Source organism: Lepisosteus platostomus, chromosome 7 (assembly GCF_059453375.1).
Source record: "Lepisosteus platostomus isolate fLepPlt1 chromosome 7, fLepPlt1.hap1, whole genome shotgun sequence".
In the NCBI taxonomy this organism is placed as follows: domain Eukaryota; kingdom Metazoa; phylum Chordata; class Actinopteri; order Semionotiformes; family Lepisosteidae; genus Lepisosteus; species Lepisosteus platostomus.
Window position 1 is genome coordinate 62,192,588 of NC_142617.1, and position 13,814 is coordinate 62,206,401.

The 13,814-nt window shown below is 43.3% G+C and overlaps 2 protein-coding genes across 2 annotated transcripts in view; one reads left to right on the top strand and one right to left on the bottom strand.

The window, feature by feature from the left end:
- The window catches only part of LOC148659414 (ras-related protein Rab-8B), a 127,546-nt gene that overhangs the window by 84,345 nt on the left and 29,387 nt on the right, over positions 1-13,814 (bottom strand). The gene's annotated exons all lie outside the window — the stretch shown is intronic.
- Positions 1-13,814, top strand: part of LOC148659416 (transient receptor potential cation channel subfamily M member 1-like) — a 51,151-nt gene that overhangs the window by 33,939 nt on the left and 3,398 nt on the right. The window contains exons 10-25 of the mRNA XM_088641618.1: positions 1,070-1,142; positions 1,472-1,572; positions 2,138-2,314; positions 2,940-3,074; positions 3,914-3,964; positions 4,340-4,480; positions 4,897-4,926; positions 5,916-6,211; positions 6,973-7,201; positions 7,998-8,129; positions 8,890-9,021; positions 9,354-9,482; positions 10,021-10,272; positions 11,579-11,753; positions 12,947-12,967; positions 13,562-13,706. Of these exons, the coding sequence (XP_088497744.1) occupies positions 1,070-1,142; positions 1,472-1,572; positions 2,138-2,314; positions 2,940-3,074; positions 3,914-3,964; positions 4,340-4,480; positions 4,897-4,926; positions 5,916-6,211; positions 6,973-7,201; positions 7,998-8,129; positions 8,890-9,021; positions 9,354-9,482; positions 10,021-10,272; positions 11,579-11,753; positions 12,947-12,967; positions 13,562-13,706 (2,219 nt within the window). The remainder of the gene's footprint in view (positions 1-1,069; positions 1,143-1,471; positions 1,573-2,137; positions 2,315-2,939; positions 3,075-3,913; positions 3,965-4,339; positions 4,481-4,896; positions 4,927-5,915; positions 6,212-6,972; positions 7,202-7,997; positions 8,130-8,889; positions 9,022-9,353; positions 9,483-10,020; positions 10,273-11,578; positions 11,754-12,946; positions 12,968-13,561; positions 13,707-13,814) is intronic.

The window sequence follows — 13,814 nt, forward strand, 5'->3', positions numbered from 1 at the left end:
GGAGCTCCAGCCTCCTCACCCCATGGCCAGGAAACTGGTCCTCAGCCTGGCAAGTTAAGGCAAATCGTACTGTGACTGCACCTTGCTGGTCTGGGATCAAGGATAAACACTGGGTTGCTGTATAGCGGTTAACCTAATTGATTGACAGTGTGTCAGTATCAATCTTTGCCACATATCATCACTGGTTTTCAGGTCAATCTGCAGCCTGAATGGAAGAAGATTCCTGTGAGCTCTGGGCTGTGTCAGTCCTTGAATGATGTCTGCATCCCTGAATTCAGGCTAATGGTGGACCCATCAAGGACTGATCACTCAGGATGGTCTTCCTGCCCTTTAGTGCTCCTCGTCACCCTTTCCCTTTCATTGTTTCTCAATTTGTCATGAAACCTCTTTGTGGGTGACTACTTGACATCACTGCTACAATTTATTGAATGAACGTAGCTTTAACTTGTCTGATTACTGGTCTGGTTTCTTGTCTGATGTCTGGTTTTCTTTCATTTGAAGTTGTGTTTCTAAAACGTTGCAGTACACTGGAATATAGAGTATCTAATCTTTCAGGTACTATGTCCAAAAAATTTGTTAATTGAAGTGGTAAAAGCCCTTTAAACTACTGGTAGAAATGAATCCGAACAGTGCTCACCATTAAGAGCATTCTGAAATAGATACAAAATATATACGAAATCATATTTCACATCTAATTTAGTGCACATTAAACAGTACAATGTAGAACCATCTGACTGAAGGAATATGATGTTATGAAGATACAATCAGTTTTTGTGATTAGAGAAATAAGAACCTGGCAGTTGCACTAAATATGAATATTTCCTCCCTCCTTACACACGTAGATAAGGGCGTATAGAGTACTTAATTATATCTGTAATTAATTATATCTGTACTGCAAGGTTTCTTTAGCAACTGGGTTCTTTTGTGACATTACAGCCAATGTGTCACGTTCCCAAGGATTCTCCTGCCAAAGCTCACCACGCATACAGTACAGTACACTGCTCAAAACAGGATTGCTAATTTCTGAACTCTACTTATCTGTACATTTCTCTCTCCTAACCTGCTGTAGATTACAGTGTTTAGGATGGGGTCCGAAGGACAGCAAGATATTGAGATGGCCATACTGACCGCTTTGCTAAAAGGTACAGTAGAAGCATTCATGGAGTTACCACACTATAACAGCTCTTAACTACACCAGAACTTTATTTAAATTGGACCTGAAATAATGAGCTAGGACCCTTTTTTCCTCAATTTTATTTTTTTTAAACTACAGTTTCAAAAAATCTGCTTCACATTAAGGTTTAATATATTCATCTGATAGGATAGACAGTATTACCTTATAGAAACCCCATTTAGCACAGCATTTTAAATGACATCCATGAAAACAAAAGTTGGAAATGATGACAGTCTCACCCCCCCCCCCCCATACAAGGATGTGACATTGTATTCATGGCTTGTTTTGTGCCTTCAGGAACAAACGCATCAGCTCCTGACCAGCTGAGCCTGGCTCTGGCCTGGAACAGAGTGGATATTGCACGCAGTCAGATATTTGTATATGGACACCACTGGCCAGTGAGTGTTACACACAGCACTGTACTTTCAGGTATTCTCTGAGCGTCATCTCAGCTGCAGCCTCTCTCTCTCTGGTGTATGTCAGGATCAGAGCACAATAGCCATCATCCCTTTTTGGAAAAAGAAAAGTTTTAAACAAACAGCAAAAAGCTGGTGACTGTAGACCTCACTCCTGAGATTATAGAGCAGTGTGCTACAGTATATACTGAATTTAAGTGAAAAAAGCATCCCCCGTCCTTAAACTTAAAGTCCAACACATCTTTCCAATGGTTTTCTCAAGTCTGGTCTTGAGCCAAACATGAATTACAGGTATCTGATCAGCCACAATTTTTTCATATTATTGCGCGAATGATTTCAAGACCCCATTTACTATCTCCAAGAGATCCCAGGAGCCCTATGAAATCTGTTACCGATACACTGGCTATTTTATAGTGCTTTCATATAATGATTGAAGCAGGTAACTCTGAAATGGAGAGCCCGCACCGGTGACTGCCTGGGCATCAGAGACGCAGGGCTGTCCGGCGTGATGCTGTAGCTCAGCCACTCCCCTCTCCTACTTCCCCAGCCGCTCACCAGCCTGGGGGCCGCGGACGCGTCGTCCCAAGACAGGGACAAGAGCCCGGCTGTCAGCACACGCACCACCCGGAGCAAGGGCAGGGCGAAGGGCAAGAGGAGAGCGGGGAAAGGCAAAGACGAGCCGGAGGAAGAAACCGATCCCAGAAAGTTAGAATTGCTGAACTGGGTAAAAACACACACCTCTGGAACAATGTTTTTGCACATTAATCTTAAGATCTCTGCTTTGCTTTCCTTCTAAGATAAAGATAAGATCACTTAATTAGCCATATACAATTTCTTGTATTAGGAATTTGTCTTTTCACATACCCCAGCTTGCTCTCCATGAGACACAGACAGGCAGAGAAGCTGGGGGTCAGAGCACAGGGTCAGCCATTTATACAGCACTCCTGGAGCAGTTGGGGTGAAGGGCCTTGCTCAGGGGCCCAACGGAGTAGGATTCCTCTGCCGGCCACACGATTTGAACTGGCAACCTTCCAGCCACAGGCGCAGATACAGAGCCACAGAGCCACCGCTCTTTCTGTTGAACCCTCGAATCATATTTTCAGACCGTTACATTAACATAAGACTACTGTTTCGCTTTCAAATTCAATGACCTTTAGGGACACAATAACATTTCCTCCGACGCGGAAATCGAAAACGTCAGGTTCTCCTGTCAGCATCACACACGACGACATCGCGTTTGTCGGCTTTCTTCGCGATCCGGATTCTCAGTCTTTTTGGCCCGGTGTGGGGCTCCGTGCTCTGCCTGTCGAGCCCCGTCACCTGTGACACACCGCGCTTGTCTGCCGCAGGTGAACGCCCTCGAGCAGGCCATGATGGATGCCCTTGTTTTAGACCGGGTGGACTTCGTGAAGCTGCTGATCGAGAACGGAGTGAACATGCACCACTTTCTCACCATCCCCCGGCTGGAAGAGCTCTACAACACCGTGAGTAGCCCTCCGCGCCGCCCCGCGGGCCGGGTGGAAATGTGTGCTCCTTCGTCATGCGGCATCCCTGGTTTTTTGTCTCATTCTTCAAAGTGCCCAGACGTCTGAAAAATAAAACCACGTGAATCACTTCCACACATTCTCGCTTCACGTCACGTTCCTTGAGTGGTGAAAAAAAAAACTAAACGGCATCGTAGGAAAACACGAAGAAAAAAGCAGAATTCGGCAAGTGAAAGAGACTCTTTCATCCCACGATGGGTTTGTTGACTGTTTGGCTCAACCTGCCACTCTTCTTCACAATCCTGGCTATGAATAAGGTTAATTTTTAAACTAAGCTACAGTGGGAAATATATGTGCCCTCCTTACAGACTTGAAGCTGCGTTTCTGTTTTAATCAGAAGTTAAATAACCTTTAATCTGACATTTAAAGCAGATGTATACAAGTACGGGGACTGAATGGCCCATCATTCCATTGAAACAACCCTGTCACTCACAGCTGTTATTTGATTGCATGAAATACATGCAGACTCCAGAGTCAATACAGACTCCAAGTCACTTTCCTCTCTTTCTCACACCCAAAGAAGGCTCCACAGCCGAAACATTGTGTTTTTCTTCTTTTCAGCATGGAATAAACCTTTACTTGTTCCTTTAAAGTACTTGGTTATTTTCCACAGCCTTGTATCAGATTTTGCTGACATCCTACACACAGAAAATAAACTCCTTTATTGTATCCTTTACTGCAGCTGTATCACTGCATGAAAAGCTCCATTTTCCATTACATCCAAATCAGAGTGTAATTGCACAATGGTGTGTTTTAATGCTTTTTTGTGTTTCTTTCAGAGATTAGGGCCTGCTAACACATTACATTTTCTGGTCAGGGATGTTAAAAAGGTAAGCATGGTGGATTCTTTGTTCTGTCTTTGTCTTTTCAGAATGACATCAGTATCTTGAACAGCAGCTTGCTGACAAAAAATGCCATTCTATGTCATGCACAACCTAAACGACAGCTGCTCGAACCCACATCGGTCAAGTCTGTCCGTTTTCACATGCAGATGAATTTAAGACCGTTATTTATTTCTCTATCGCTCTGCAATATGCTGATGCTTAGCCACTGGCAGAGAGGAAGATAAACGCATACCGAGATTAAACAGATTTAAAAAGTCCCCAGCAAGGCGCCAGCTTCCAATGTGCAGTGGAGAATTAGCAGTTCTAAAGAGCAGAGGTTCTAAAACAAATGCAATGAAAGATGTTCTGTTGATGTCACAGGGAAACCTTCCCCCAGATTACCACATCAGTCTGATTGACATTGGTCTGATTCTGGAGTACCTCATGGGTGGGGCCTACCGCTGCCATTACACCAGGAAGAGCTTCCGCACACTGTACAACAACCTGTTCGGCCCAAAGAGGGTAAGAGATGCAGGGACGGTGAGGTCTGCAATCCAGAAGCTCTAGGCTCTTGTAGGCACTTTCATTTTTCTAGTCATCTCACCATTTCTGCTTTATTTTATTCTTGCCTCGCTTTGTCTCGCTTTGTGCAAGATGTAGCACAATTGATCTGGTTTACTTACTTCATTACTTACTAATGAAAAAACACATTGTTTGTAATACATTGGTACACCGGACCACTCTGTGTGCTATATAAAACTGGCCCAAGTGTCATACAACAGAAAAGGGTTGCTTAAAGGCATTTTGAGTAGATTAATGAAAACCCTACTTTGTACCCTACTAGAGCTTTTTTCTAACCCAAGGGAAACGTAAAATTGTTTGAATGAGTTGTCCCCTTTACATTACTGATTTTCCCCTTTTTCATTTTCTCATTGTAGCTAAAAGCTCTTAAACTACTAGGAATGGAGGTAAGAACTGGCTATATTTGTAAGATATTTTTGCATCAAAACAAAGTCAGGTACTGTGGTATAAAATCCTGTTTGTCTTTCTAAGGAGGCCCAAACAGCAGTGTTTTCCCTGTTATCAGCAAAGTACTACAGCTTGATTAGATTGTGGCTCTAACTGCTGTGCAATGGGAGAGCTCGTTGCAAGATCACTCCCCTCATAGATAATTTTTTCAGTCTTTTCGGTGTTAATAATAATACCTTACACTTATAATAATAATTATTATTATTATAATAATTTCTTACACTTATATAGGACCCACGTAGAATGCAAGGTGAGCGCCCCCTGCTGGCCCCACTAACACTCTTCCAGCAGCAACCTTAGTATTTCCAAGGAGGTCTCATATCCAGGTACTGACCAGGCTCACACCTGCTGGGCTTCAGTGGGCTGCCAGTTGTGATTTGCAAAGTGATATGGCTGCTGGCCATATCATAGAGCGCTTTTCTGGATACTCCACTCAAAAAGCGCCTTACAGCTAATGGGGACTCCCTTCCACCACCACCAGTGTGCAGCCCCACCCGGATGATGCTTCACTAGCCAAAGTCAGGATTATTAGGAGGCCAAATTTCTCCAGGACATCGGGGTAACGCCCCTACTCTTTTCGAGAAACACTTTGGGCTTTTTAATAACCATGGAGATGGTTTTGCGTTTTACATCTCATCCAAAGGACGGAGCCTTTTTAAGAATATAGTGTCCCCATCACTATAGTGGGGCATTAGGACCCACACAGACCACAGTGTGAGCGCCCCCTGCTGGCCCCACTAACACCTCTTCCAGCAGCAGCCTTAGCTTTCCCAGGAGGTCTCCCATCCAGGTACTGGCCAGGCTCACACCTGCTGAGCTTCAGTGGGGCTGCCAGCTGGGGGTTGCAGGATGATTTGTTTTGTACCCAATGAACAAAGACCTGTGCCAGATTTTCACGAACCGTTCTGTGTCTTGTGGACTCCACAAGGACGACGAGCCGCCTTCCAAGGGCAAGAAAAACAAAAAGAAGAAAAAGAAGGAGGAAGAGGTGGACATTGACGTGGATGACCCGGAGGTCAGCCGCTTCCAGTACCCATTCCACGAGCTCATGGTCTGGGCTGTGCTGATGAAGCGCCAGAAGATGGCGCTCTTCCTGTGGCAGCGGGGTGAGGAGGCCATGGCCAAGGCTCTGGTGGCTTGTAAACTGTACAAGTCCATGGCCCACGAGTCCTCAGAGAGCGAGATGGTGGACGACATCTCTCAAGATTTGGACAACCACTCCAAGTACGTCTGTGTGTACCGTACCTTAGGAAATCTTCTTGAATTCAATCTATCAGCCCGTTCGGTAGAAGCAAGATCCTTAAAATTCATGTTCAAGAAAGGTGTGCTGCAAAATGAGGAATGTGAAGTGCACTTAACTGGATTCTCTGGTTTGCGATGCCAGGGCCTTTTGGAGAAGCCTATTTATTTGTTTAACCTGGGTGTGAACGTGTGCCAACATTAAGCATTTTCATGCTTTCATGACAATAATTAATTCTTAGTTACTTGCTTTTATAACACACTTCATCCCAAAAGATCCCACATCAATTTACAGATAGGAGGGGAGCCACTTCATCCACCACTGGAGCCCTTGTCCTCCAGCAGCCTTGCTGCATGGCAGATCGGGCGGAGGAGTGAGAGGTGCTACACCAAATGAATGAAGTTGGAAATGTAGGGAGGCTAAGCTGATTAAGCGCACAGTGAATTTAGCCAGGACACCTGAGTTAACACTCCTACTCTTTTAAAAATGTAATCTTTAAGGACCAACTAGTCAAGACTTACAGCAAAAACTTAGTCTTCCTTAGTGGTCTACCAACCTGGGACTTTCTCATCTTCTTATATCTGATGAGTTCAGGCTACGAGGTGTTATTGCTGTTGAGTTGTTCTTGTTGCGCAATGTTCCGGTGGAACCTTCACCAGAGTTTTCATACAGTTCAGCGGCACTTCTGAGCTTATTGCTGGAAAGTCACTCCTGGGTCGAGACACTGAGAGTTTCTTTCTCGCAGGGAGTTTGGTCAGCTGGCCTACGAGCTGTTGGACCAATCTTACAAGCATGATGAGCAGGTGGCCATGAAGCTGCTGACCTATGAGCTGAAGAACTGGAGTAACTCCACGTGCCTGAAGCTGGCTGTGGCAGCCAAGCACCGCGACTTCATTGCACACACCTGCAGCCAGATGCTGCTCACGGACATGTGGATGGGCTGCCTGAGGATGCGCAAGAACCCTGGCCTTAAGGTAGAGTGTCCAGGCCTCGCAGGCAGGTGTCCCCTTACGAGCCTTCACTAGGCTGAATGGATCGTGGTATTTGAGCATATTTACCATGGTTTTTCTGTGCTGCTTACATGACTTTCTGTGGGTTTAACACGCCCTCTCTGTTCATTACTACTCCGGAGTCACGAGAAAACCAAGGTGTCCCAAAGTTAGCGCCCAGGTACAGGGATGGGGAATAAAAACAGGATTACGAGGCCAGGCGCTCTGAGCCCTGGACCCAGACGGTCAGGATGCCGTGATGAAGCCTGTGCCTTCGGGTCTCTCCTGGACCCACTGGTAGGCGGGCTTCTGGGTGTCCATCTCCCAGTGCTGAGCCCAGAATAATGAGAGCACCAGGCTTAAACAACGAGGGGCAGGATTGCATGTAATCAGCAAAATGTGAAAGAGCCGGAGTATCCTTAGCAGGAGGGATTACGATCATGACAGTTCCTGGTTCTTTCCATTATTTCACATTTAGCTGTTCACTGATGAAGCACTTCTTTCTCTGTCATAATGTTCATAAACACAGAAGAGCGCAAACCTTCATATTTCAACAATGTAACAACTAAATTGGTTTCCTCAAACCACTGGAGTAAACTGCATAAATGTACTGCAAACCTCACAGCAGATTGCACTCTGAGTTTGAAAGCATCAGAGAAGGTATTTTTAGATTACTTTCAACTTGACACAAATGGAAATACTGTAAATTTAACTGACTTCAGTGTTACTACATGCTTATATATTAAGCTCAGCAAATGTGCTTTTTTCCCCTTATTTGCAGGTTATTTCGGGAATCATTTTCCCTCCCACCATTTTGTTCCTGGAGTTCCGCATGAATGAGGACCTGTCCTGTCAGACGTCAGGGGACAATGAGGATGGGAAGGACAAGGAAGAGGAAAACACGGTTAACAAGGTAGAGGCAATATTCTACACAGCTTACTTTCAAAAAGTCTGCTGTTCTTGCACCAGAATTTCAATAACAACACAAATCCATGAGCAGAACCCTACCTTGCCGTTCCATCAGCTCAGAACAGCTTCCACAGAAGTTCAGTTTTAGGCAATAAGAACATGTGGCACAGGATGATTTTGTTTGGCCTTTTCACGATTTCCAAGACTCCTTTCAATGCTCAGTGAGACACTTGAAGCAGGGCTAATTGAAGCAGGCAGATCCTTTAAGATAGAATTTCTTGCTCACTAAGCTACTAGCAGTCACACAAGCACGTTGTGCACAGTATTACATGCCGTAGAAATGTTATTTTATACCAATATCGCAGATAAGGCCATGTACCTTCCATCAAAACTTGCAGAAACTAAGGATGTAAAATTGCAGTGTAAGCTCGCTGCCTGTGCCATTTGGAAGTTAACACTGCCACCCTGTGGATACAGAAAAAAGATGCAAAGCTATTTTCTTTTGCAGTGCTTCTGGTATTGACATTTAGAATAATTAAATGAATATCAAAATGTTTAAACCAGTTTTCCACTCCCTTTACGGTGAAATGTACACTAACTTTCAGGAGTGGTTATAGATGTAAAAAGAGTGGATGCTTCATGTTTCTTCCGAAGTAACAATTCAAGGGCTCAAGCCTTCCATGTGGAAGAAGCTCGAATAGTCATTTGCACCGATGTTTGATTGGATATTCTTGGGACAAATCCTTGTTTGGATGTACTTGCAGGATGGCAATCTTGACTCAGCTTCCAAGAAAGGAGATGAAGAGGATGGGAATAAAAAGCAGAGGAGAGTTCCTATCGGCATGAAGATTTATGAGTTCTACAATGCACCTTTCACCAAGTTTTGGTTCTACACTGTAAGCGGCTGGCACTCTCACAGTGGCTCCTTGACAGAGCCAGAGCATTGTCTCTATCATTTAGATTCTCCATTTGATCAAGCAAATGAATACCCTGTAAGCAACAGAATAGAAAACATACATGCAGATGTAAAAGCACACAAAGAAACCACACACACAGACTTATTTTAAGAAGTATATTAGTACCTTCCTTCTATCACAGATGGGTAGGTTTGAATTAGAAGTTTCTCATTACCAGTATTCTTCACACATTTAATAGTAGACCTCTAATTTAATACATCCTATAATGTTTCTTATAGTCCTGATACTAAGTCATAATTTCCCCTCTGTAGATTTCCTACCTTCTGTATCTGATGCTTTTCAACTACGTCATCCTAGTTAAGATGGAGCGCTGGCCCTCACTTCAGGAATGGATTGTGATCTCCTACATCCTCACCTTGGCTTTAGAGAAAGTTAGAGAGGTAAAGCTCTGTGTCCGAGACCAGTCACGCTCATATTAACTCGAACATAAGGAAGGTCGATCCCTCGTGCTGTGAAACTGACTCTAAAACGTAGGAGCTGCCCCACATTTACGTTTTATAATGTATTTGCTTGCTCTTTGGTTGCTTCAAAATAGAAACCAAATCCCCTGACTGCACATTTTAAAACCGCTAAATAGGTTCCAGTTTGAAGTGATTTATAATCCTCAGAATCTTAATGCAGATTTACACTTACAGTAAAACTGTTGACCGTATCTTCAAGCACAACTGCAAACGGAGGCAAGCAGGCAAGTATAACCAAATAAAATAATCGGAGCATGCCCCTCTGTACTGCAAGGCAGGAACATAATGTTGTTCAGTCTGATTTTGTTCACTCAGCTGATGTATCCAAGGGGAACTTGCTGCTGCCATTAGGAGGGATCATTTTAACAATGTTTACTGTGGGATTACGGGTCTTGTTCCCATGATACGCCCTCGGTGCCGGTCAGGTGTCTGCCTCAGTTTTCCCTCCTTTCCTCAGATCCTGATGTCAGAACCAGGCAAGCTGAAGCAGAAGATCAACGTGTGGCTGCAGGAGTACTGGAACATCACTGACATGGTGGCCATATCAGTGTTTCTGATGGGCCTTCTCCTTCGGCTGCAGAATCAGCCCTACATGGGCTACGGTCGGGTCATCTACTGCGTGGACATCATCTTCTGGTACATTCGCGTGCTCGACATCTTCGGCGTGAACAAGTACCTAGGGCCATACGTTATGATGATTGGGAAAATGGTGAGACTTGCGTGTTGCTTCATACACTAAATCACCTTACAGCCCCATTTCAGTGTGATAAGATGCAAAGAACGGATTATCATGTTCTTGGCGTCCCCTGAGATGTCAGGCATGAAATGGTGCTTTATTCCTTTATTAAAAAATATTGTTTATTTTTAATTCTCCATATAATTTAAGAAGAGCCCTCATTTAAAAAAAAAATCACACTTACATCAGTGCTTCATGCTTAGATACTAATAAAACTTAGATTCTATGAAGAGATATGGCTTTGGAGTAGCACACAAAAGCTGTGATTAGTAACATAGGAAGTTTGCAGTTTAATCTTATGATCTGATGCATATGGTATGTTTTTTTTTTTACAAACAGCCTTGTGGAAACACATGTGTAATCCCACCACACTACTACACAGATTTATACTGGATTAAACTCTTTAAAAAAAGGTTATCAAAGTGCACTGAAAGTTGGATGGCTGTAGGTGTTTTTCAGAGATTTTAGATTGGGGGTATAGAGTATGACATCTGAAAAATTACTGGTATATAAAAATACACAATAATTATATTTATTGATAAAAAAACCTTCATGAATATTGGGAGCTTGTTTTTGATTTTGTGTTTTATTGTGATGGGATGACAATACATGCTTCCTTTCCTAGACAGGATGAAACCATTCTGAATTTCATAATGACTGGCTAGAGCTCAGATGTGCAAATTTGGGCAACTCCATTCTGAGTAAATTTTTTAAAGAATTGAAGAAGAAGAAGAAGAAGAATTTGTTTTCCTGAAAACTGCCTCTCGTGAGCACTCTATCTGAATTTTACAAGCATTCATCATTTCGGAAATGTACTATCATACATACTCAGGTGAACAGAGGCCTCTGGGAAGACTGACAAGAGCAGTGTGTCAAGACGTTTCATGCTTGTATTAGCAAGCCAAAGTCTCTCTCTGAGGGGGATAGTCCATCAGAGTTGAATTAATGCATTCGGAAGCAAAAGGCTTCTAGTTACAAAACCACCTCCACAGGTACAATCTTGTTTTCTTACAGATCCAAGGAAACAATTCTTTCATCTCAGCATGGGGGCAAACAGTTAACTCCAAATAAATCAACAAATCTTGGCATATTAAAACTGCAGCAAATGACCCCCCCCCGATTTTCAGCTGTTTTCGATAAGGTCTGGTGTGTGAATAGCGAACGGCGTTCTTCACCGTGACACAGGAGCCAGAAACCGAGCGGCGTGCGGTCTCAGTGGCGCCCCCTCCTCAGGGCCAGGCCGCCGGGGAGAGAGCTGATGCCCGGCCCTGTCTTGCAGATGATCGACATGCTGTACTTCGTGGTGATCATGCTGGTGGTGCTGATGAGCTTCGGAGTGGCGCGCCAGGCCATCCTCCACCCCGACGAGGAGCCCACCTGGCGGCTGGCCCGCAACATCTTCTACATGCCCTACTGGATGATCTACGGAGAGGTGTTTGCGGATCAGATAGACCGTAAGACTAGAATTCATAGTAAGACTCTTGTTTCCTGTTTCCAAGGCGGATGATCTGATCCATGTTTGGCACCTTCTCCTTCTCCTTTCCTGTGGGGCTGGGCTTTATGATCCAGTTTCCTCTTTCTCCTCCCTCTTGTTTTGTGGTGTGTTGGAATCACTTGCTTCTCTCCTTTATTGTAGCATCTGCAAACATGTATAATAGATCTCCTCCCCCCTTCTCTGCACAGCTAAAGCATAATTAGTCTCAGAGAGAACCTCACTGCTCTGTGTTAGTGATTCCACACACCTGCAAACCACTCCTTCATTTCCCAAGATTAACACACCTGTTTCTCTCCTCTTGTCCCTGGGGGTGATATTTATTCTTTTCTTCTCATGCTCTACAATGATATCTGTAAAATGCTAGTGTGTTTCCATGACCTTTGTTTTTTGAATACTGAACCATTTTAAATTCAGAACGTAAGTAGAAATTATGGCTGCCTTTTTTTCCGATAAGACTGCCAAGGCGACATTCATGAAAGTGCTTCTTACAAGGGCGCTAAGAGTGTTATGGTGCTCAGCTGAATTGCTTTTTTGACATCTGCTTCTCATTGAAATGTCGACGATCATCTGCCTGCCAGTATTGAGGATGAGGTGGTTTTCTCAGGTTTCCTGACAGGGGGAAGACACGTTGTATACTGTCCAAAGCCTTGTTGTGAGTGAAACTTCAGGGAGCACTGCAGAATGGTCTTTATTCAATGCCTTAATTGGTCACTCAATGAATTAATCAGTTAATTACAATTCACAATTTGTTTTGAGCACCACCTTAAAGCACTTTGGAGTACGTCAGGAAGCAATATATCATATTTAAAGTACAAAAGAATACTTTCAAAATGTGAGCAATGTTTTTTTAAAACAAATGCATGAAACTGACACACGAAAGGTTTTAATGCACAGTTCAACTATTTCATTTAAAAAATATTTAAAACTAGCAATCATGTTCAAAACTGGTGGATTATTTACACGATTTTCAGGAGCCCAAGATTTTTCACACGTTCCTCCCTCAAAACGAATGATTAAATTGAAACCAATTAAGCTTGTCTTCCTCGTGACAGAAAATCAGAATTTTCCATTTGAAGTGCAGCTGCTTTTTAGTGCGTTTTTCTGTGTCTTTTTCATATTCTTGTCTCCCTGCATCACTGGACTTGTAACTAGTCTACGCAATGGAAATTAACCGTAAGTCACACATTCCAAATTCCAGAAGTTGTTTTTTTTCTTGTTTTAAGCTCTTCACCTGGCAATTTCTATCTCTCCTTGTTTCATTTACTTTAAAAGGACAATAATTCTATTGTATTGTATGTAAAACACCTTGAGGCTCTTCCACCACTAAAATGGTGCACTGGCTTGTATCCAGAGAGTTTTTAAACCTCCAACCTTCAGTCATTTTAATCTCAGTAGGGGACTGGAAGCATAATCTTGACAGGTTCATGGAGGATTTGACTGAGTGATTAGGAAGAGAAGACATCTGAGTCTGCTTAGCCAGGGGAAATCATTAATAAAACATTGTCTGAATCAAAGGCATGTTGCTAAATACAGTAATATTTTTTTCAATTTTATGTTCGAAAAATTCAAAAGCAGTACTACTTATATAGGTGGTTAGATACAGTCTTTAGCAGCACTTTGCTGCAAGCCTTGGCAATATTGTGAATTTTCTAAAGAGAGACTGAAATAATGAATAATCTATAGCATAATTATTTAATTCAGGAGAACTTTGATGATGTTGCCCTCTTACCAAGCTAGTGTTCCCATGGTCTGTCTTTCTTTTCTAAGCTCCCTGTGGCGATAACTTGTACGATGAAGATGGGAAGAAGCTGCCTCCCTGTATCCCTGGTGCTTGGCTCACCCCTGCCATCATGGCCTGTTATTTGCTGGTGGCTAACATCCTGCTTGTGAACTTACTCATTGCAGTCTTCAAGTGAGTATGCGCTGTTTTCCTAACAGCACACAATACATTATCATGCTCACGCACGTCACAAAATGTTGCGTAGTTCAGGATTGAAATAAAGACATGGCACGGTTTCAC